Source organism: Corvus cornix, chromosome 3 (assembly GCF_000738735.6).
Source record: "Corvus cornix cornix isolate S_Up_H32 chromosome 3, ASM73873v5, whole genome shotgun sequence".
Taxonomy (NCBI): Eukaryota; Metazoa; Chordata; class Aves; order Passeriformes; family Corvidae; genus Corvus; species Corvus cornix.
Window position 1 is genome coordinate 53,733,326 of NC_047056.1, and position 23,946 is coordinate 53,757,271.

At 40.0% G+C, this 23,946-nt stretch overlaps 1 protein-coding gene across 1 annotated transcript in view; it reads right to left on the reverse strand.

Annotated features, from left to right (window-relative positions):
• Positions 1-2,094: 2,094 nt before the first annotated feature.
• Positions 2,095-23,946, reverse strand: part of ARID1B (AT-rich interaction domain 1B) — a 327,679-nt gene continuing 305,827 nt past the window's right edge. Inside the window, 7 exon segments of the mRNA XM_039569802.1 lie at positions 2,095-5,647; positions 7,655-7,785; positions 8,648-9,437; positions 12,713-12,809; positions 15,368-15,518; positions 17,132-17,304; positions 18,349-18,487. Coding sequence (XP_039425736.1) covers positions 3,935-5,647; positions 7,655-7,785; positions 8,648-9,437; positions 12,713-12,809; positions 15,368-15,518; positions 17,132-17,304; positions 18,349-18,487 — 3,194 coding nt within the window. The 3' untranslated portion in view covers positions 2,095-3,934.

The window sequence follows — 23,946 nt, forward strand, 5'->3', positions numbered from 1 at the left end:
AGAGGTGATGGTAATTTTTTTTCTTTCAGTTACACCTCTTTATTACTAAGAGGTATTTCTGTATTATTCATAAAATAAGAAATGTAGCCTGCATTGCACTGTAAAAGTGTTGTATAGGAATCATTAACGTGTAACACATGTACATGCTTTTCCTACAGTATTTCTTTAATGAAGTACATGTTTCTTCTAGATGTATCCATGCCAACAAGACAATGGTCTCACGGTAGTGATGGCACAGATTGTGGTGTGAAACAACAAAAGAAGATGGAAGAGAAAGTGCCTAGGCTTTTGAACACAGATTTTTCTTTTCCATCTTTCATTTTTGGTAGTTGAAAACATGGAGTTTCTGAGCAGGATATTTTTGTATGTTGGTTTTTTGTGGGTTTTCTTAAAGAATAGTGTAGGAAGTTATGTTAACAAGAAACAAAACCATTTATTCCTGTCAAAGGGGATAGGCATTTAATTCCTGAAGTGATTCTAAAGGTCAGTAAAGATAAATTAACACTCTTTCGATCTGCAAGAAATTAATTGCTTGGGTCTGCCATAGAACCAGGTAGGTTTATATATACATATATATATATATATATACACAGTTAGTTAGTCAAATATTCGTGGCTGAGTAGTGCCTAAAATGCTAATTGGCTGCTTTCCCTTAAATAACTCAAATAGTCCATCCTGTTAGTACTACTCTGAGCTTCACTACAGTGATCACATCAGCATAAAAATGTAGAATTTGCTTCTGAAACTGAAAGCTAAAATACCTCTTATAAGAACAATACCAACAGCAACTCAGGCGTGGTCAGGACTCAGTAAGAACATGCTAAGTGCACAAGTTCCATGAGCAGGTTGTCTCCAAAGGTTTAAGAGAACATTGTGGGAAAGATGGAATCATATGAAGACAAGAGAGGGAACTGGAGTTCTTATGTGTCACCTTACTTCTGATAAATGTGCTGCAATACTAACCAGTGATTTAGATTGTTTACTCTTACTGTAACAGAATAAAATCATGTTCAGGCAGAGTCTGTACTGTTCACACTGCTGTGTTTCCTCAGCTAGTTCTTGGCCCAGCTGGAAAACTGGCAGGAAATGCCACATACATATGGACATTATGTGGCTGGCTGGGTGTTTTTTTCCCCCATGTTGTTTAAGCAGGCTCGGAGCAGTCTTGAAGAGCATTAACGTGCTGCCTCTGACAGCTGAGAGTGTTTTGCCACAGGTGTAGTTTTCCCCAGAGGACTCTGGGTCTGAATGCTGAAGAGAGAAGAGAATAGATGTCCTTTGTTGTCCTTGATCAGAAAGGGGTGCGTAGCACTCAGGAGAGGGTTTATTTAACAGCTTCCTTGCTTGCATCCATGGGGTGGTATCAAGCAGTAAAACATTACTAAGAAATAAGTTTAGCAGGGCATTCTACTTCCACACTGCCCAGCAATAAGCTGTAAAAATCATCCCTGAAATATGCCTCCTTCTGTGATGAAGAGTTACAAGCAGGTTATAATTCACCAGACACTTCTAAAAGCAGTGATATGCAAGAGGAAGACAGACCACTGCAGCAGATGATGTAGGAGTAGAGAGATTATTGAGTAAGAGAAGCTAGAAGGAGAAATTACTTCTCATGACACTAGGGAAGCACGTTTCAAACTTGGCTTATAATTGTATGTACTTCACCTGTCTCTGAAATTCTCTTACATATATTAATGTTATAGCAATCTATATGAACAAGGTGGGCAGTATGCCAAAGGGGGTTGTAATTTTCAAGTACCTCCGTATTGTTGTTGGAGAGGGGAGGAGGATATCCACTACCAGTGTAATTATGTGGCAGTTCCAGGGAAATTGATTATTATTAGCTTTTTATGATCACACTAACAAAGTCAATGATCCAAGATAAAATAGCAAAAATTAGTGCTTGAACAATATTCAGCAACAAGGTATCACCAGGTGAGAGTGGACGTATCTGAAACCAGGTAATTCCTGAAAGGCAAATGGCCATCTCCCACCAATTATAACGATGGATGCGCTCTATTAAAGCCTGATCCACTTTATGGGGAACTCCCAGCATGAGAGGCCACGTAAGTATGCAATGACACATACAGTATCGAGAAGTGGGTGGGTGTTTATTCTAAATACCCACATCACTGGGGTATTTGCACCTTTAACCAACAGAGAGAATTACAGGTAGTGAATACAGATCAATTTCTTCCAGTTGGTTATTGCTTTAACAAAATCTTTTGTCACTTTTTCTAACATCTGTCTTCAGTCCCCCAAACACAGCACGGAGATTGGGTACCTGCATAGTCACAACTATCACTTGTTAGCCGTGTCTTCCCCTTTGAGGCTTCATGGTTTTATATATAGTAATTAAAAACACTTCTCCAGGATGTGAGAAGGCTTTTCTAAAAGGAGAGCAAGTTGCTGCAATACAAGAGCATAATATTTTTGAAGGTCATAATAATAAAGTAGGGGGAAGAGAATAATCATTATTGCTCTTTCTTGTAATTAGTTTGCTTTCCGATATCCCACACTGTAACTAGAACATTATTCAAGAACACCCATCACAGTGCTTAACAAGATTTAATGTACATTTATTCTTAACATGTGGAACATATAAAGATTTTATACTGAATAAATGAAATTCATTAAGCCAGAGGAAAAGGAGGAATTTACATCAAGTTTTTTCTTTTTTAACTACATTATCTTGAAATACAAATGCAGATTCTTGTCACTGAAAAATCTTTGAAGCTGTGTTTCTTCCTTTTTTTTTTCCTGTATATATTTTTTGTCTGTAGACTGGTAACCATTTTCTTAAATCAATCCATACGTAACCATTTCCACACCTTGATTTATAAAGCAAATTGTGATCGGCTGCTCTCCCGAAATAGAGCATGACTTTATACATACAGAAACTTGTACATTACCCTCAGTTGTTGGTTTTCTGTGTTGGGTTTTTCCTTTTTTCTTTTTTTTTTTTATTATTTTTTGGAGATATGGCCCAAATGAAAGAAAAAAATAATTCTACTATCACTTTGTAGATACCACATCATGAAAAAGAAACTAAAAACTTTGTACTAAAAAAAAAAAATAAAATGAGGGTATGTTTCATGTACAACTTCTATATACATCACGGCCCTTAGGCAATAAGAAAATATTTTAAAAAATGATTAAAGGAATTGTGAAGAACTGTCATTGTGGAAGGTCAAAAAAAAAAAAACCAGATGTAGACAAGACAGTTCTGGTGAGGAAGCAATTGATGTTTGACTTCAGGTTTTGTTTAAAAATCTTTTAACTTGACTTGTTTTGTTTTGCTCCTAGCCTAATGTAACCATTTCTCCTGAGGAGAAATCAGTATCATTTTGGATTCTGACTACTGACTGACACCCTCCTTGATCCCCTATACCTACATCACTAGAATCTTCTATTGCACAGAGCTTTTGGTGATGGTATACAAGTTTTTTTTTATTTTTTCCTTATCTGAAAAAATAAAACACACAGGAACTTGGTATGTTGGTTATTTTTCACCTTTTTGTTTCAAAGTGGTGAGATTTTTCTTCCCCATAATACAATGGTTTGCCATAACATTTTTTTTAAAAAGTCACTAGTTCGCTTCCCAAAAAATATGCAATACAAACATGGAAAAGAACATTGAAAAGGATAATCTATGGAAAAAAAAAAGTGTGACCTTTGAATGTACTAGACAGCAACTTTGGTTAAAAAAAATAAAATAAAAAGATGTACTTATACACATAGACAGCAAATATTAATTTCATAACTGTTCAAATTAATAATTTCTTTAATTCCCAATTGGTAAATAGTGAATGGGGCAGAGGAGCAAAGATTCTTTTTTTTCCTTCTTCCTACGTTGGATAAACAAGAACAGAAAACAGCCAGTTATATGTGACCCTCTAATCTCCACTCACACATGCTTGGCTTCTCACTTATGTCATAACTGCCCAATCTGAAAAAGTACATCACAGATGACAGATGCAACCAGAGAGTTCAGGACAGCAGATATTGAGATATCCAGCAAACGACCCTCGTGCAAAAGGAACTCGGAGCGGTTCTCGTCCACTCTCGCCATGGCCAGCAAGGCCTTGGCTGCCCTGCACATCATGTCTACGCTAGGCGGCTCCAGAGGCGGAGGCTGCATGTGCATGAGGTTATGCTGGCTCTGCTGGTACTGGGCCATAGTGACCCCATCCTCCAGGAAGCTTATCAAGTTTCCGATGCTTCCCTTCTGCACAGCTATTGCCCTTGCTGCTAATGTGTCCCCCTGGGCAAGGTTCGATAGGAGCGCCATGGACATTTCTCGGCAGACCGGGTTTTTGCGGTCCCCAACGTACCTAACTAAAGTAGCGTAGAGTTTCTCCTGACGGCTGAATGGGGGGGTGGCCAAGATAAGGTCCACATTATTGTCCTGGATACTGAGCTTACACAGGGTCTCCAGCACAAGTCTCTGAGGCGAAAGAACTGAGTTGGGCCCCACGGTTGGAAAAGGATCCTGTGCCTCTGCAGATGGGCACACCATCCAGTGCAGCAAGCCATCCAAAATTGGCAAACAGATGCTTTCCGTGTAAGCAGACAAGTCTAGCTGCCCAGAAATGTTGGCTAATGTGACCAATGTATTATCCCTCAAGACCTCGAGGCAGTCCCACCACCACTCATCCTTGCTGCAGGCCACCCCTTTGTCCTCCTCTTCCTCTTTCTCGTAAGTCTGCGGCGCTCGCTTTCTTTCTGGATGCTCGTGGTGAAGAAGGATCAACTTTCCCAGGATCAGCACCAAGCCTGGATGTTTGGACATTTCGGTGTCATTGCCAGGCACAAAAGACAAGCTACGGACAATATTTGACACACAGATGCAGCGTTTGGCCAAGGAGTCTTGCCAGTGAGTTATGGTGCATAGAGGAGTCTCATCCCGGCTCCTTGGCTCATCCTCTAGCAGTTTAATATTCCGGTGGCTTTTGGCTTGATGGATCCCAAAGGGAAATTTACTGCTCTCTGTTTGGGAACCAGAGTTTGAGTCTTCAGGTAATGCTCCTGGCCGAGCTGAGAGGACATCATCAATGGTTGCTGTTATACTCTTTTCTTGTTGCTCCTCAGATTCACTTTTCCCCTCGAGGTCCTTCTTTTTGCTTGGAGAGTTCAAGGGAGGAGGGGCTTTCCTGCGTGGTGGAATCTCCATCTTGCTTTCAAAGTGAGTCTGGATATGCTCAGTTGTGTCACCACCACCAAGCTGCCAGTGGAGAAGTCCACTATCAAATTCCTGAACGCGTCCAAGTTTGTCAGATCGGTCAACAACAAATAGATTATTTTTCTTTACAATCTTTATTGGCAGCTTGTCAAATTTACTGGCTTGTTTTGGCCTCTCACTTGGATCAGCAATGGCACCAGGAGTGGAAAAAACAATGCTCTTTTCTTCTCCTTCTACCTTTTCATCCTCCCCCTCCTCCTCATCTTCATCAAAATAGTCAATACATTCATCATTCTCATCTTTTCCAGTATCCTCTGCCAAGGACTGACTATCATCTTTCTTGGCTACTTTGTGATCAAGTGCTTTGTGGCCTGGATCTCCCACTTCATATTCCATAAGGATTCCAAAAATGTCAATCAGGCATTTTCTAAAATATTCTACTAAAAGCTCAAGAAATCCAGACAACTGAGGGGAGAAGAAAGAAAGAACATAAAAATCACGTAAATATTTTTGTCTGCATGAGATTTTATTAGGAACACTGATGCATATATGTGTGAATATTTCCCTCATACTGCTGTGGACTTGTGGCTAGGTCCTGCATGGCAGAAGTTAATCAAAAGAAATTCTTCTAGAGTCTGTCCAAACAGTATATAATGTCAAACTATCACAGTTCCATTTGCTTCAACTGTAACAGCTATGAGAAGTACAGAACTTTATTAATATCTCCTTTAAGCCATAGCAGACATCTGGCTTAGCTGTTCTGTCCCCTTGGAAGTTCCTATTACTCTTCATTTTTTGTACAGAGTACTGAAGTTCCTAACTTGGCTGTTTTTTCTCATTTGTACTTTTATTAGATATCTAAAGTTTGCAATTCTTCCTTTCCTCCTTTGTCTCTGAAACCAACTGTCATGTAGGAACCTGCAGTTTAGGTGTCTAGAACTGATGTCCTAGATTAGTATGTCATCTCTGTTGGAATAGATCCATTTTTTGTCTGGCAATAGTTAAAAATTGTTATTGGAGCCTGGTGCTGTAAGTCACCCTTCAGAAACAGTTTTCATTTAGGTTTAATCTTCTTAATTAACTTGTAATCACTTTCTTATGGAAAGGCAGTAGTTGGACTTGGTATTAATTTACGCTCAGTGGCTTTATTATTAAAAATTCTTTGTTGTTATGATGCATTCAGCCCAATTGTCTGGATTTTAATGTGGTTTTTTTTCTTTTTGTGGGCTAATAGGTTTTCAGTGAAATGTAGCCTTTTGTCTGTTCTGTATTCTCATATGATTGCCAGCTCCTCAAAGAACTACGGACAAAATGATGCTTATCAGAACCGCAGGAGTTACCAGGCATCATATGGTCCTGGCTGCCACTGGAAACAGAGTCCAAGGCAAATGTAACAAAAGAATGTCTATATTTACAATATGCATGGTATTCTGTGCAATTTGCATAGGGTGCATTAACACAATTTCTGACAGAGTTCAGAGGAGGTTCACCTCATTTAACTTCAAACACCCACACTAGTCACATACCTAACCTAATTGTCTTGATTCCTTTTATAATCAATGGTCTTCTACAGGCCATTTCTAGGGTATGATTCATCTGACCTATTTTAGATCTCTTCTTCTGGGTGAGATAAATCATGCTATAGATATCCCTAATTCCAAAGTTAGGTGGGATGTAATGTACCATTTGTGTCTGTATTTAAAAAAAAAGAAGTCATTATATTTAAAAAATGATGAGTTACACTATTAGTAACCAAGGAATGAATGGAGGAGAGAAACTGAATATTTAATTTGTACAAATTTTAGATGATGTAAATTATCAGCATGCCATCTATTACTACCACCTAACAGCCAAATGATTAGAGCAGAGCTGAAAAATGCTGGGAGGCAGTGAGGCAAACCCACACTGTTAAATCCTGTGTTGCCTGCATCCTACAGATAGACAGTGGATTTTAGCCTTTAAATTGTCAATTTGGTATTCCTGGAAAAATGAAATTCCCTGGAAGAAGAAACCAAACAGAAAATAAGCAATTAAATAAAGTCCCACAGTCTCACATGGAAGTATGGAATAGGACAAGTTGTCATCAAAAGACAGCCTTCAAATCAGTTTAACATAGTTTTGCAAAGTCTTTTATGGAAACACAGATTAAGAAAGATTACTAACATACTGCTATTTTGAGGGATTATACTACCATGTGTGTGAATTTACACACTAGTTTTTTGGTAGTGCTAAAACTCTTATATTCCTACATGCTCCTTTCTACAAGAAACATCCTTCTTTCAGGCTTCTTAATTTCCTCTATGTGACCTATATCTGTCTCTCACAATCTCAATCACAAACAAGTGCAAGTTTTGCAAAATTAAAATTTCTGTTAATTAGAATAAATTGGAAAGGCCAGCAGCATTTTTGTAGGTGTCTTATTTCACTTTTCGTTCCCTGCAAAGTTGAGAAGTATACTGCTTTCCCACCTACCTGAGAGAGGTTGAAAGTAGCAACAGTGCTGTCATCATACAGAAGAATATTAATAGTGTCTAGCGCCCAGGTACTTTCAGCCAAAAGACCAGATTTAAGAGACATCATCACTCTCCAGGCCTCAGGAGTTACTGGAGAAAGAAAAAGGAAGAAGTAAAACAGAATTAGTGCATCCAGATTGTTAATGAGTTCTGAAAGAGTAAACTGTGACATTCTGAGGATGCAAATTTAAATTAAATAGTTACTGGTTAAGACCCTATTTTCTCTGCTTAGTTCTGTTCAGTTTTCTGTAACTGCTGCTAAGCCTTAGTGCTGGAGAATATCCTAGCAGGGACATTCTTCCTGACTCTGCTGAACCTGAAATAATTGTACAAACTGAAAGAACTTGACTAACCCAATTCATCAGTAAACCAAGGTAGAATACTCTGTCAGGACTGTGGAAATCAGAAATATGAGAACTTGAATGGATGAAATGTAACCAGAATTTAAGATAAGAAGATACTTGGGGATCTTAAGAAGCAGGGGAGAAACAAACAGGACAAATACTATGGAATGATTAAATGGACCATTCAAGGAAAGCAGAGACTGCAACTACACAGCAGAACAGCATGAGCTTCCACGGAACAAAAACATGGAAAGCTTTGCTAAGCTAAATGTTGTATTGGTAATTTAACAGACATTCTGAAGGACCTTTCAACACAGCTCATTTTGAAATCTAAGGCAAGCTTCATTTTTAATGCATTTGTGGAGACCTCAGGTCTCCATATAAAATATTGCTTTCATTTCATGTCAGATTGTCTGGGATGAGTTTTACCTATCATCCCCACTGATGCACGTTATCACATTTTTATTGAAAACAATCACATTACAGTCACCAAAGTTCCCTATTTGTCAAGAGTGTCTTAAAATGTGAAAAAAAAAAAAAAAAAATCAGACTCAAAGTGCCTTTCCTCACAATTTATATTGGTACTTAGGTTTTGGTTTGATGCTTACCAATATCTTTTGAGGTAATCTTTCGTCTTGGTTTTAAGACTGGTTGGGATGCTTCTACAGAGCCTGGGGGGAAGGTAATCTCTCGCCTAATCGGTGGTGGTTGGGGTGGAGGTCCTGTGACCTGTGACACTGGAACTGTGGGTATAACCTTTTGCATCTTCATGGAGGGTAGGAAAGGAGACTTGCTTGGAGACATACGGTTTTCCAAAGAGCGCTGGAAGGATGCTGGACTTGGAGCTCTAGAGATGTGGTTTGGCATAGAGGGTGGTGTCTGGTAGGATGACTGAGGAGGTCTAGTGATAGGCTGCATGGAGGCTGAGGATGACATATAAGAAGGCTGCCGTTGGTTGACATGAGAAGGCCACTGACTCTCGTGGTTTATCCTCTGGTCAGGTACCATCATATCATCAGTGCGATTCATCCCTGGATACGGAGGAGCCTGTGCAGGGCCTCCTGGGCCTTGCCTGTTCTGGTAAGGGTAAGGCATATCATTTCGTGTTGGCCACATGTTCTGCTGAGGACCTTCACTGGAGGACGACGATTGCATAGGGCCACCAATCATCTGGGGAGGTATTCCATGCTGCTGCATTTGTCCTGGGCCCTGCATCCTCTCCCTGTTGTATGGATATGGATACTGTCCCTGCATGGGCCTCCTGTCAGGCCCTGTGTAAGCGTTGCTGTACTGGTTATACATTTCCTGCTGCTGGTTGCCATACTGCATGTTATACATATCCCCTTCATGGCGTTTGGCTGGAGGCCCATACATGCCATCCATGTGTCTCTTGTAGTTCTGAAAGAAAATTTTGGAAAGATGTGTCACTTTTACTCCATACACAATACAAATATACTGGATGAAAGCTCATTCAAAAAGCCAAAGGCACTTAGTTCTAGAGGGATCGTGCTGACTCTGGAGTCAGGCATACAGCACTATGGTTAGGCTTGATCCAGTGCTTTCTTTTTAAGCCTCTATTTTGCTGTGCTTATAACTGAATACTAAAAGGAAACTTATCCTTGGGCTAAATTTTCTTATGCTTGCTCTAATTTTCTCCCTTTCCCTTTCCTTCCCCACCTGTCAGATTAAATTCCACTGGTCATTTCAGACATGCATGAAAAGGCAACATTCCTCACCAACTAAAATATTTTCACTTCTTTTTTATGCTTAGTCTACTAGGAAGAAAAATCTTAAAAAAAATTCAAAACCACCCAGTGAATCTTTTCAAGAGACAAGCACTGAATAAACTCTTAAAGTAACAAGATATGCTGCAAGCATGCATGTCTAAAACACTGAATCTTACAATATGACACAGACTACACACAGTATATTTATTAATAGAAGAAAATATTCTGCTGCATTTGATACTCTGTGTAATTCCCAGGAATAGAGTCCTCTTTGGGCAACCGTCCTCTTCCCAAATCATCCTAATCATATTTATTTTACTGCGAGATTATTACAGCAAATGGTCACATCCAAGTGTTCTGTTCTAGTTTATGCAGGGTCTTACCCTGCTGTTCAGTAATGAATTAAGCAATGTAACTAACAGCTGCCACCTATGGTTTATTCCCTCTTTGTTTCTCACCCTCTCAAGTGGGGAATGTTGTGTGAGGGAAGCTGTTTTACCTTGGGGAGAGCTGAGTGGTTTTTAAACCACACAAGGTTGTATGTATTTATGTTTAAGATGGCAGAACAAAAAAAAAGACATGTTGCTCTTCGAGGGGAAGGTGGTAAGGTTTGCAGCAGTCCTTAGTTCCTGTGGGAGTTTGTTCCACAGTTCAAACCACACTGAAAGCTCTGAAGCAAAAAATGTGAATTAAATGGGTGATTTTTGAATATATGATCTATGGCAAATTCAAAGTTACAGCTCCCCCGGAAACTCAGTAGCTCAATAGCATGGTACAATGTATACTAATGTACTAGAGTTAAGATCAGATAAAATTCTCTCTGTATTCAATATGGGAAAGTTAAAACAGCTCTGGGATTCATAAAGTCATCTTCCAACTTTGGTGCACATAAAACCACAACTACTGTATTGTATAAAAGTATTTTTTTTTAAACTTGCTATAGAGCTTTCTGGTTATCTGAGAAATACCTATTTCCAGCCTTACATGAACTATTTGCTGTACTAAATTCCACCCTTGGGGCCAATTTATACATTAAGAAATGACTTGGCAGTTGCCACACCTAAGAAGGTCGTGTTCATTTTGCCACAGTGACTCAGTGCTTACAGCAGACACTTGGGAATGAAGCATGTGCCTTTTCAAAAGCACTCCAGCACCCTGGAACATGCAGTGCCAACATGCCCAGTGGTCCCCAGTGCAGAGGACAGTGATGCAGCTGAGCTCCTCCCTCCTGTGGACAGGCTCAGCTGGAGACTGAGACTGCACAACGTGTCTCTCTCTCCACTGAGATGTGGAATTCTGAGACCTCACAGAGGACAAAAAGCCACCAGCACAGGTCACCTGCTGTGTAATAGCTCTTGGGATGTAAGCATTCATACAGGAACTGAAAAACCTGGCTCCAAGTGTTTCATTAGCCCCAGGAGTTCATGCTCCAATCACCTTTGCAGGTCATTCCCTAGTCTTCGGGTTGCAGACAAAGCTTTGAAAGGGTCATTTTTCACATTCCTTCTGTACCACTACAGAGTAAGATTTAGGAAATTGTAAATAAGCTACTGGCAACAGAATCTCTAGCTAAATGAAGAAGTGGAATCCTCCGGGGATGGGAGGGAGAGGCCGAGGCCAGTCAGGATCCTTGTCCTTCATTCTCCACTGCTTTTCTGCATTAATGCATTTTGTATTCAAGAATCACTGTACAAAATACACAAACAGCACTAAGGACAGGGCTAAATACATTTTCACAAATTCTAGCTGTCTCCTTGCTTAAATGAACATGTAGTTAATACATTCCCTGCACATGTTAGCATGGAATATCATAAACTGTTCTGTTATGTATCTTTGCAATTTCCCCACTAAATCACCTGGACTGCTAGCATATGCTTGTCACAAAAAACAACAAAACACTTTTTCGGTTATGCCACTTTTGAGATGTTACGAACCAAAGAGATAAACAAGAAATTCTGAAATTTAAATTTATATATGTTTTTAGTACAGTGCAATCTAAGATTTCTTTTGGTTTCTCCCCACAGCACTCCCAACCCCTGACCCCAATTTCCTAGTGAAACTCCTTCCCCAGCTGAAAAGAACTGTCTGAAATTGGCTCAAAACTAGTTTACATTTTAGTTCTCTTACAATAAGGAAATGCTTTCTATTCTGGAAGCTAACTTCGAGTATTGTATGACTAGAACTGAATTAGTAACATGCAGAATGAAACTGATCCTGTTGAAGTCAGTGGAGTTTTGCTATTGTCTTCTAAGGTGGGATTTTGCTCACAAGGTATTAATCATACATGTAACAAAAAATATCTTATTAATTAATATAATTTGTACTTTTGACTTATAAGAGCTGGGGAGACTGCAATGTAAAAATGCTTAAACTAGTTTTAACACCAATAACATTCTCTCTTCTCTCTTATGTATTTGTACCATATTATTACTAGAGGCATCATGTGGGAAGTGCTCTGATCTATATTAAAGATAGGTATCTCATATGACCCACCACAGCACGGAAGAGAATTGAGAGTGCTGCACATTTTATTTTGTTCAGTTCTCTGTTGGGTTCACTTGGCTGCATGACATTAAGTTAAGGCCCTTGAACCTGCCATCCAAGCCGCTTTTCTATTTGTTCCTGGAATTAAGGCAACATCACATCACTTGTCCATGCTTTATACTTTTCCAGTCTGCTGGTTATTAACTTGGGACAATCACTTGATGCACATCCAAAGCCACAGAACATCTGTTAGAATTTACATCTTCCAGTGTAATGAACACATTTTCCTACAGCTGCACATACACTGCTTATCCATACAGGCTGTGACTTTGATCAGAACTACAGTGCTCCTCTGTGCCAGAAGACATACACTGTATAAACAAATTTTTGAATGTATACAGAATTCTGGGGTGAATTTTATTAAACAAATGTTATGAACATAGCCATTTTCCCCTCTACTACCTGCTGCTGTGGATACATTCCAGGTTGATGCCCTCCATATGGTGGCTGTCCTGAGGGAGGTCCTTGTCCTGGATACTGCTGCCCATATGGTTCATGCCTAAAATAAAGCATTCAAATCAACACTTAGAGCTGCTGGAGTTTTTGAGCCACCAAGAAAAGTAAAGTCTTCATAAAATCTTGCACCTGAAGGTATCTGCCATCTGGAAACAAGGTGAAGGTACAGTCTGGTATGGTCCTGAGCCTGAGGTAGCAAGCTCTGCTGGAGCTTTTAGTGGGAGGAAGGAGGTAAAGTAGATAGGAGAAAGAAGGAGCAGTGAAGGTACAGCAGAGAGGTTTAGGGGGAGCAGTCAGGAATGGGAAGAGGGTATGGTCAGCAAAGAAGTTAGAAAGGCAGTTGCAGATGGGGAGCCCATCCTTGGTGGAAAAGTATCTGTTGTACAGATCAAAGGTTGTAAGTAAAAATTCTTGTGTTTTAGAATGCCAACCTAATAGCAAGCTACTTTCTGGATTATTTAAGAATATATCAATTTAAAGTGAGTAAAAACAGTACTCATAATTTTGCTAATGTTCATGTAATTTTTAATTAAAGCTACATAATGAAGCATACACATAAGAGACAAAGTTGTGTTGCACTGGAAACTTACCTGTGGCCTTTAAGACCTCTGAGGAGCACTACAGTGTAACTGCAATATTTTTAGCACATCTGAATGAAACTTAGGTTGCTGAAATCAAGTACTTGGGAAGCATTAAGATTGATAAATAACACTGTACTGCAGGCTAATATGTCAGTAATTCCTCTCTGTACACTACCAGTGAGAACACATCAACAATTACAGGGTAATTATGGAAGTAATGTATCAGGGAGCGTCACAGAAGCAGAGGACTGGGGAACCTGACATGTTAAAAGAACTAATGGGACCTCATTTTCCAAAAGCATAGAAAATGAACTTTTTTTTTTTTGAGAGATGACAAGAGAGAAAGCAAAAGCAATTCCCTATCTCCTAAAATTATGACATGGATGGAGAGAAATTATGCAATGCCAGTTAAAAGAACAATGTAAATGAGGGGAGTTGTCTGTAGCTGTCCAAGATTACATGCAGTAAGACAAAATTCAGCAAAAGTACACATATGTTATACGTAAGGGAAGACTTTCTAAAAGTTCGGTTTGTTAGCCACAGGATAACCACAAGCCAGGTGAAGTTGTGGAAGCTTCAGAAGTGGTGTCATTTAATGCTGTTCTGGAGAACTTGGGCCTGTGAACTATGTTCTAGTCCAGTGCTGACCAGCAGATACACAAGGCAGGACGTACACTCCTTTTCTAACATCTCTGATTCTACTACTACACAAAGTCAACTGACTCACACAAGCCTCTGCTCCCCTACAAGAAACTGAACCAACGGTAAAGCCTGAACAAGAACAAGCAAAACAGAAGTAACACACCAAGAGGCCACATGCTCTGTCTATGTGCTCTCACAGAGGCTGCTAGCACTTGTTAGCTGGTTACTGTGGGTATTACAAACAGAGAAATCAGTGTTCACCTTTGCTGGCCAGGGTAACGATTAGGAGAGTACATGCTTGGGTCACTGTTTGAAGGCACCATGTTGCTTTGACCAGGTGGTGCCATACTGCCTTCAGGACCCAGCCCATGATCCGACCTAAAAAATGACAAAGGAAACCTCATTCTGTAAAAAGTACTTCTTTTCCAAAATTGTCAACAAAATAAAATAAATCATGCCCCTTCAAGAAAACACTCTCTTGACTTAACACCTTCCACTGGAGCTCTTACTCTCACCAACTCCCCAGCAATGTGACCGATTCAACAGCATGATTATATTCGTTTTACTTGACACATCTGCTGCTTAAAACTACTGACTGAAAACTACTCTGCCCTTACACCTTAAAGACCCACACTGCACCACTCTGTCTACCATCAGAAAACAAAAAGAGAAGCTAAGTACACAGCTTAATGAAAGTAAAAGCAGGAATATGGCCAGAGCAGCAAAACCTGCAAGAATACTTAATATAATCTAAACATTCCCAAAACATTCTGCTTGCTCTACCAATGCTTAGACATCAGTGATCTTACAGATTTTTTTTTTTCAGAGCCTTTCCCCAGATAAACAAAAGAGGACCAAATATATTTTGTGTACTTCACTGAAGGACAAACTTACGAGAATCCTGTTGGACACATAGCAAGACTGATGCTGCTACAGCTCTGACAACAGACTCCAGACTCTCCAAAGGCAATTGACTAACAGACCACAGATCAGACACATTTAGACTGTGCATTTTGTTTTTCATAAAAACCCAACCAGCAACTGTTTAGGTGAAAACATGGCCAGGAGACCAACTCAAGCGCTACTTTATGCCATCACAGCCCAGTCCAGCTGCCAGCTGAAGGCAGCTGTCAAAGACACCCATGAGATGATCTGCTGAAGCCTGAGTGACTTCTAAGGTGTGACAATTCCTCCTTATTAATTTCTGTGAACAGCTAGACTCAGTCATCACCAGTGGTTTGACTCCCAGTGATTTAGTTAAGATGTTGTAGGAAATGTAGGCTGCTATGTTCTCTGCAAAGTGCAATGAGAAAATGAGAAGGAAGAGAGAGGATCATTTTCACTAATGGGCTTTGCTTTTTCCTAAAGATTGACTCACCTCCTGTCATAGCCACTTCCATAAGAGAACTGCTGTCGCTGGCTCATGCTCATGTTGGACATTGCTCCAGATGGACTCTGGTTATACATATCTTGTATTCCACTGTTAGGCATTTGTCCAGGGGTCATGAAAGGCTCATTGCTTCCAGGCACTGCAACAGTCAGGGAAATTAAATTTATTATTCTGGGTGTTTCAGGATCTCTTTCTATTCAATGAAGTATTTTAGGAGAATGTTCAGATCCCTAACACTGCCAAGGAGAATTAGCTGGTGTCTGACAAACTCTCTGGGGTCTGATGGGAACACATGAAGCACCACCACTACCAAGATGATGGGTATAATATTAAGGAGCCGCAAGTGAGGAAAGAAATCTCCTCCTATGGAACTGAGATATCAGGTACCAGGCAGCTGCTTCCCTCTGGTCTTCACACCTGAACTTACTCTTGTTCTTTTCACCCCAAACAATGCTAAATATGAATGCAAACATAAGCCTTACAAAACAGATGAAAGCAAATCTGCTAGTTTGACCTACAAAGCTGTCATAATCAAACTTTTATTTCCCCCCATAAAACCCTCATACACAGATATACAATAATGTTGTTATGGACAGGATACTATATCCTAATGTAGCTTCTCAAGCAGGATGGGCATATTCTATGGGTCCAACAATAGGCACTATTATCAGATATAAATCACCAAGCAAATAGAAGAGACTCCAGCCTTTAGTCCCTCACAGTAGATACTGAACAGAGATATTTCTGTTTTGACAGGATGAAGTGAAATGTATGACAAAGTACAATACACCCACTTTATCTCACATGGATATAAAACCTAAAGTGAATCTAAAGGAGAGAGAGTTTTCCCTTCCTTCATCTGTGTTATATGTTAGTGTCCACAGTCCAGGCAAAAGGATTTAAAGGAAAGGCCTTAAAAAAAAATCACATCTGACTAACTATCTCTTTTAAAGCATCTCCCCACTTCATCACATCTCTCTCTTTCCTCAGTTTCTGAACCTCTTCTTGCCATATCTCCCTTTTGCTCTCTTTCAGTTTACACTTCATCTCCTCCACCTGCTCTTCTCTTTACAGCCATTGTAAGCCCTGCTTATGTTCTTTCCTCCCACTTTCCTATATACAAGGCATGCAAGATTGATTCATTTTAAGCTCATTTTACAATATCCACAAAACCAGCTGTAGGTTAAGTACCCAAAAGGACCAGAGTCAGTTTTGACATTAATTTTAAATTTTGCTTTCTAAAAATAAGCAAACTTTGAGTGTGTTTATTGCCTTTTGTCAGGGGCTGCCCAAGTAAAAAAAAAATTAGCTTTAGTATTCTGAAAAATATGTAAACTGAGACAGAGAGCATTAGGAGACTTGCTCAGTTTCACACGGTGAATTCCCAGATCAGTCCTACTACAGCCAGGCATGTTGCTTCACCACTTCACATTCTAACAGTGAAGTCCAGCACTTGATTTGCAGAGAGGCTAACCAACCTCAAGAAATATAAAATCTAACCCTATGATTAATGCCATTTCCCGAAATGTATTCCTACAAGCCTTTTTAGGATTCTGTTAATTCCAAAATAAAGGGTGTGACTCTGAGCAGGGAAAATATGAACAGACCAGAGACACAACTGCACTGCACCTCTCTTTTTGCTACAAGGACACCAATGGCAGAATCATTAAAGTGAAAAAGCTCATTCTGACTACAACATCTTGTTTACCTAAGACACAGGGAAGAACACATAAGCTCCCACACAGAAAATACCTTTTCTCATTCCACCGAAAGGATCTTTATTCGGCTCATATGGCATCCTTCCCATCATATCTGGCATGTTTATTCCCTGCTGGTATGGTGCATTTGGCGTCATGGAGTTTCGCTTTGGGAATGCTGAATCACTTACATCAGAAAAGGGATCATGCACACTGACCGCGCTGTTTCTAGCAGATTAAGAAAAAAGAAACATTATCATCATCATGTATTCGTAAGAACTGTGAAAACAGCCTAGACTACAATACAACTAGCTCACCGTGCTGAGGCAGTGATCAGTGCAGGATATATACAAGGAAGATGCAAAAATGACTTTCACAATGGACAATCATTAAAAAGAATCTACCACTTTTTCCCCAAGCTTCTTTGTCTACTTACCTTCGAGATCAGGATTTTTCATCTAATTCTATTGTTTGTGCATTCCTGCTATTCATATAAAAGTCTAAACCTTCCTGAAATTTCACTAAGCTGTTTTGTTCTTTTTTACCTAGTGAAAGAAAACTCAATCTGAATTGAAGATGATTAAAAAAGGTTCTTGCTATCCTTTCTGCAGCATTACAGATGGATTAAAAAAGGACCTAAGTAAATTAAGTTTGGAGTGACTCTGTACCCAGTTCAGAACTCAGTTGTGTTCCTGCTGAAGTCATAAAGAACTGTTTTGCTGGACTCCAGTGGACTAAGGCTCCTTAACAAATGGTGAGAAGGCTTCACTTCAGATTAAGCCAGTCTGTGTGACTCAAAGAGCACAGAACTGAGAGGGATCTCAGTTGAATCCTCTGCTATCTCAACCACTGTTATTGTATACGCTTTTCATAATTTGAATTTAAATAACACCTTAAAACCACATCTCTCCTTCCTGAGCATGACTGGATCTGTTGACCAGAGGTGTACAGGATAAGCGAGGAAAGGAAGGTTGTGGTTTTAAGTTGGTGCTGTTGGGTTCCACCTTCCTCCCCACTACTGACATATTCGCATGCACCTCTTTGCACTGGTGCTTGTCTGATCCTTCTCTGGTGCTTACAAAGCTAATGGACCTCCTACTCCTTCCTCCCTTACCCTCTCTCTCCTCCAAAAATAAATAATTTTCTGCCACTTTTCAGCCTCTGACTGGTTCACCACAGAATTACATGAGTGCCTGTGCAGCTAGGAAAGACTGGATTAAACTGCTGCAGAACTAGAGCCCAATGAAAAATGAAGCAAAGCCTTTTTCATACCTGCCACCCTGCATAGGTGTCATCTGTCCATGAGGTGTGGATGCTGGTGTTGGGGGCTTCAGATCGCCTGGCACTTCTGTCATGGAATTACTACCAGTGGACTGTGGAGTCTGTGGGCCTTGCAAGGAACCAGAATTAGCTGAGAAATTTAAAAAAAGTAATTATTGAAAGGTAGCAGCCAAATTCCTGTGGAAATAATAATCATCAAGGAAAGGAAATGGTTCTTTCCTCCAGAAGCCTGGGTATACCTTAATCCATCTCAGTACTTTGTAACTTCCCCAAAATCCTCTGAGATCAGGATATGCTGTGTAGTAATAGCCATCATCTTTCCTAGAACCATGAATTTAATCTGCTGCCTGAAGCAACATGAATAGCAATCATCCAGATGAAGGATCATTTAAATCAGAGGTCAGAGATACAAAGTTAATTGTCTGTAGTTTACAACAGAGTAAACGAAGGTTGTTCTTCGGCATAGCTCCTTATAATCACTATCACAACACATATGTTTATAAGAAATATAAGAAATAAATAAGATGGTATTTAAGAAATATACAAGGCAATCTGGGATCAAGAAGAAAAAAACAACTGAAAGTAGAATTTGAACAGGAGGCTACAGCTAACACTCCTAAAAGAATTGTAAAAATAGAAATGGACATCTTAACAAAATGTTAGTTAGGGTCAGTCATGGTAAAGCGTATGTAACAAGACCAGGTCAAATCTGCAAAGCATCAGTTTAATCTGCAAAAACTTATTTGTTGAGATCTCAGAAAGCAATAGAGTATCTACACTAGTGTCCTCCTTAATGGAGGTAAATAGCTTGATATTCTTGCTATGACAAACGTAGAAGAGCATTTTACTGTTGTGTTCTGAGCAGCAATAAGGGCATTAAATGAATACATCAGATAAGCTAATGGTAAAATACATCCAGACCAGTCTTCTAGAGTAGACACCAAAGCTATATTTTCATATGACTACTGAACAGAAATATGCCTTGAGCCCAAAACTCTGACATAGTAGTTTTATAATTTAGAAGGTGGTAAGTGAGGATTAGTAACAACATCTAAGCCTTGGATCTGACAGGTCTTGCAGCAGAAATTCTGTGGATGAAGAACTTGTAGGATTCAAGTCTTTAGATGCAACTGGGAAAAAAAATACCAACAGAAAAAATTCACAAATCCAACACACTGAGTAGGACATGGATTTGGCTTGAGAAGTCCTTCTTTTTTATGAACTGTCATGTAAGTATTTTATTTCACCTGCCTATCTACATTCAACAACCAATTAACAAAACTTTATAAATTACTGTTAGAGGGAAAGTTGGAACAAGCAGTATGGGTTTTTCTTCTGCGTATGAAAGAGAGTAGTTTATAATTGACTCAGAATCCTAGAACACTCATCATCCTGACAGGCAGAGCTTGTTTTTAACTGAAGAACACCTTTTTTATATGTGTTTCATTTATATCTGTAACACATGCTCCCCTATCTGGAAATCAGTCTCAGTAGCAAGTGCATATGTAAAATCCACATTGTGTGGACCACATTGTTCTTGTCCTCAGCTTTCTGAGGCATTTTTGAATTATGCTTACATAGTAATGAAGTGCAAAAAAAAGTTTAGGAAAAGCTCTCTGACTGCATTAGTACAGTAACAAGAACATTTGCAACAACTAATGCTACAGTTAACTGAAGGCTTTAGTGCTATAATAAAACAAAAAAATCATCATATTCACATAAAATGAGCTCTTTGTATATATGACCCCTGAGCAGGTCAAGATCATTCTTCTGCCCTTGAGCTTTAAACACAATTCTAGATTCTTCTAAAAAGCTTGAAAGCATTTCTGAGTTATGCCACAGATTGTCACATATCATCTTGCTATATTAGAAACATGTAAGTAAACATCTTAGTGTACCCATATACTTACTGTAAATTCGGATATTGCCTAACCCTGCATATTTCTCTTATGGTGGGCTATTAAGCAGCAATTAAGTTTTTCCCTATCCTACCTGAGCAAGAGCTTAATTCATATCTCAAGCAAATCTAAAGGAAAAAAGTAAAAGATTTTTCAGTATTTATGGGCTGCAGGAGTGCAGAATTATTGATAACAATGTGTTTTATATCATATTATATAAAGAAATGTTTAAAAGAAAAAAGAAGACACCCAATGAGAAGCTACAAGTCCAATTTCTATCTTCTGGCTGGCAGTTATAAGGTTGGTTATTTTTCCTCAAGCCTCTTTCTAAATGACTGGTTATAAACAACGGAAAAAATGGAAGGCAAATGCTGTCATGAGAAGTGCAAAGTTTCTGGTACTGCTTTTTTAATACACTTTGCCCTTGACCTCCATTGGGTTAGGGACACTTCTACAGAATAGAAACCACAAGTGTTTCAATCTCTGGATTAGGACACCATCTACCAAGAAGAGCTTGTATTTCCTATTTCACCTTAAATTTTACATTTGCTGGGCTGCACTCTGAAATTTTTACATCTATTTTGCAGGGATTTTATTATGTTAGATGTTTGATTGTGGACATCCTGAAATAGAAACAGTATCTTTTAGAGTGCTTCATAAGCTTCAGTATTAAAGCAAGTTCTAAGAAGGAAGACAAACAACAATGTTCTTTTAGGAAAAGTGATCTCTGCTTACATGATTCTGCAGCTATCTTGGGGATGTCCAGGAAAAAAACCTGTGGGTTCATAGCTACTGAATTCCTCACCTCCCATCCACATCTAAGCAACATTTGTCTTTCAAGCATTGTAACAGATTTGTAAGAATATGCTTTTCACAATAGAAAATACATCAAAACTTAAATACAACTGACATCTTTGTCAGTGAGAAGGTGAGGTCTTCCACAGTTTGCTGTGGAAGCATGTGTTTGTAACACATGATAGCATGCATTATTCTCTGCAGCATGGAACTATAGTACTGGCATGGCTTTTGCCTTGCAAAGCTGGCATGGCTTTCAGGAAAGACCCTTTATTTACCAGAGAAGAAATATGCAGCTAAAAAAAGATATAAAACCTTTCTCTTGCCAGCCATTTTTTTCCCTTTGGGAAAAAAAAAAAGAAAGAAAAGGAAAGAAGAATGCAACCTCTTGAAACTCCATTAATGTGAGGCCTGACATGCTCTCTAGGATATCCCTACCTTTTGCCAGAAGCTACAAATGTATACTCTAAAGTAAACAATGGAAAGGTTACTGAAGGTTAAGTACATTCTCATACTTCAGAGTGAACAGCCAGCCACCACGCTGGGAAGATAATTTACACAGCACGAACCCAGCGCCCCAGTTAGGCTGGACTGGGGGCCGCTGGCTGCTGCAGGGCCCCCCGGGCAGGCGTGGATGCAGGCACGGGGCACCTCTGCCTGTCCCCCCAGCCACCCCTCCCAAGCCCTGGCCCATCCATCTTCAGTGGGGATTCCCTGGCTGGCCTCATGACACGCTCCATGACATCACCTGCCTGCTAATAATAGCACTTCAGTGAGCCACCCGCCAGCAGAGAGACGGATGGGTTTGGTTACAGATGCACTCACTGAATGGCTGTGTCCTGCGGTGCTGTGTTGTGTCCCCCCCTCGCCATCCCCCTCCCCAAGTCTCCTTTCTCTGCTGCCAAGGAAACACAGGCAACACACTCCTGGCACATTCTCGCTCTCTCTTTCCAGCACAAGCATATGATTTTTCCAGGTTTGCTTTAATGAAATCTCTGTTGACATCAGGGCCAGCTGCTGTTACTCACAAGAATCCTCAGCTGGACCACTTTGGCCATCCTGTTCATTCAACAGAGGATAAACTCTGAGCCTGTTATTTTGAGAGTTGTGCACACATAACTGCACAATGCAACTAAGAATTCAGAGTGCCAGAGGACAGCAATGGAAAATAACTCCTTCATGCTGACGCTCTCTTGGAATTTTTTCTCCAGCATCCATTAGTGCTTACTGTAATGGTGCCCAGAATTCTTCTCAGCTTAGAACTTCCCACATTATTTGTGAGCATTTTGGTCAAAACTATCAAACACATGACAGGAAAAGCATTTTCCCTCTGCACCCACTCCTGGAAAGCACTGGAGCACTAGAAGGAAGAGGTATGATGCCGCTCACTCTAAGGGAGTTTTTACACAGTTAAAGTCATCAGCAGTTGACATGGACCTTGGCACAGACCCAGTGATCAGGACAGAAGGCCAACAGGGGTCCCCCAATAGTTAGTCTGTCACTAGGCATTTGCTACTGATGGCATTACCTGACCCAGGCAGATTTAAGCTGATACAAAGGCCTAAGCCTACCACAAACACATCGTCAACTTGCACAGCCTCAGAGCAGTGCCAGGTACATTAAAACACTCAGGCCCCCAGCCCTCCCCAGGAGCATTATGAAACAGCAGAAGAGGCTCTGACAGTGATATGAAGTGAGAACTATTAAAATGAGCACCTAATCCTAACCCTAACACCTTGGCTACTGTGCAAATCTCTGCTGATCAAGGCCAACCAGTCTGTCACTTTGCTGCTCTACTCTCATTCCTTTTTTCAACTTCTTATAATTGCTGACACTATCATGAATTGCACTGTACATCACACTAAATTATTCACTCCTTTACATACCATTTACCTTATTAATGATGTTGTAAAAACCAGAAGTGGCGGAAAAATCCCAAATATAGTGCTACAAGCAAATGGACAAACACATGCTCCCAGATCACCATCTTGCAGTCCCATAAATTTGACTTACACATCGCATCCTTTCCTTGACCGTGCTCTTCCATATGAATCTCCTCGCCATGGCTGTCGTATTGTGTTTCCCAGCCCTCCCTCTATGCCTGCATTCTAAAGGTCATCTGTGAGGCAGTCACATAACCACCCCTTGGATCTGAGACATCTGCAAGAACGGATTTGCTCTAAGCTGCACTTCAGCCTGCTCCCACCTTGCATAACCACCTACCTGGGAACTATGACAACATTGGAACCGAATCCTCCTCTGTACCATAAAGGCTGCCAGTCCTCATGTATTCTTATGAACAATTGAAATATTTAATTTTAAAAGTTTTATGAAGATCAGTTGACTTTTAAGATCTCAAGACTTGTTTTGTAGCATCAACTTGTTAGCACTGGACAAAATACAACACCCTCCCCTCTGAGACAAGTCCCTCTCCTTTTCTATCAGATTAACTTCAGCCCTAATACTGTAACTAGTTCCCTGCAAATGGATTTGGCTTCTAAGTGGCTCTGCCTACACTGAGCTAACTGCACAAGAGAGGCTAATGGTTAAAGCAAGGACCTTTGGAGGCTACTGTTTCTTGTTGTATTGGGCTCCTGTTCCCTCTGAAAGCCAAACAGTGACAGATTATCTAAAGTATGTCTACAACTCTGCTTCTTTTGTGCAGCTAAAATGTTAATGTTGGTATATACTAAAGGAAAAGGAACAAGAAAAAAATCTGACTATTAAAGAGAACAAGCTTGTACTCTCTGAGGCATCTATACCTCAGCAGGATTTCATGTACTAAAGCTGATACACACTGGGAAAGCCTTTCTCCGTACAGAAGTGCAGTCCCATTCAGTGACACGAGCTCTTTTCTCTCCAACAAAACAAACCTTGAGATCCTTGCTTGCTTCCC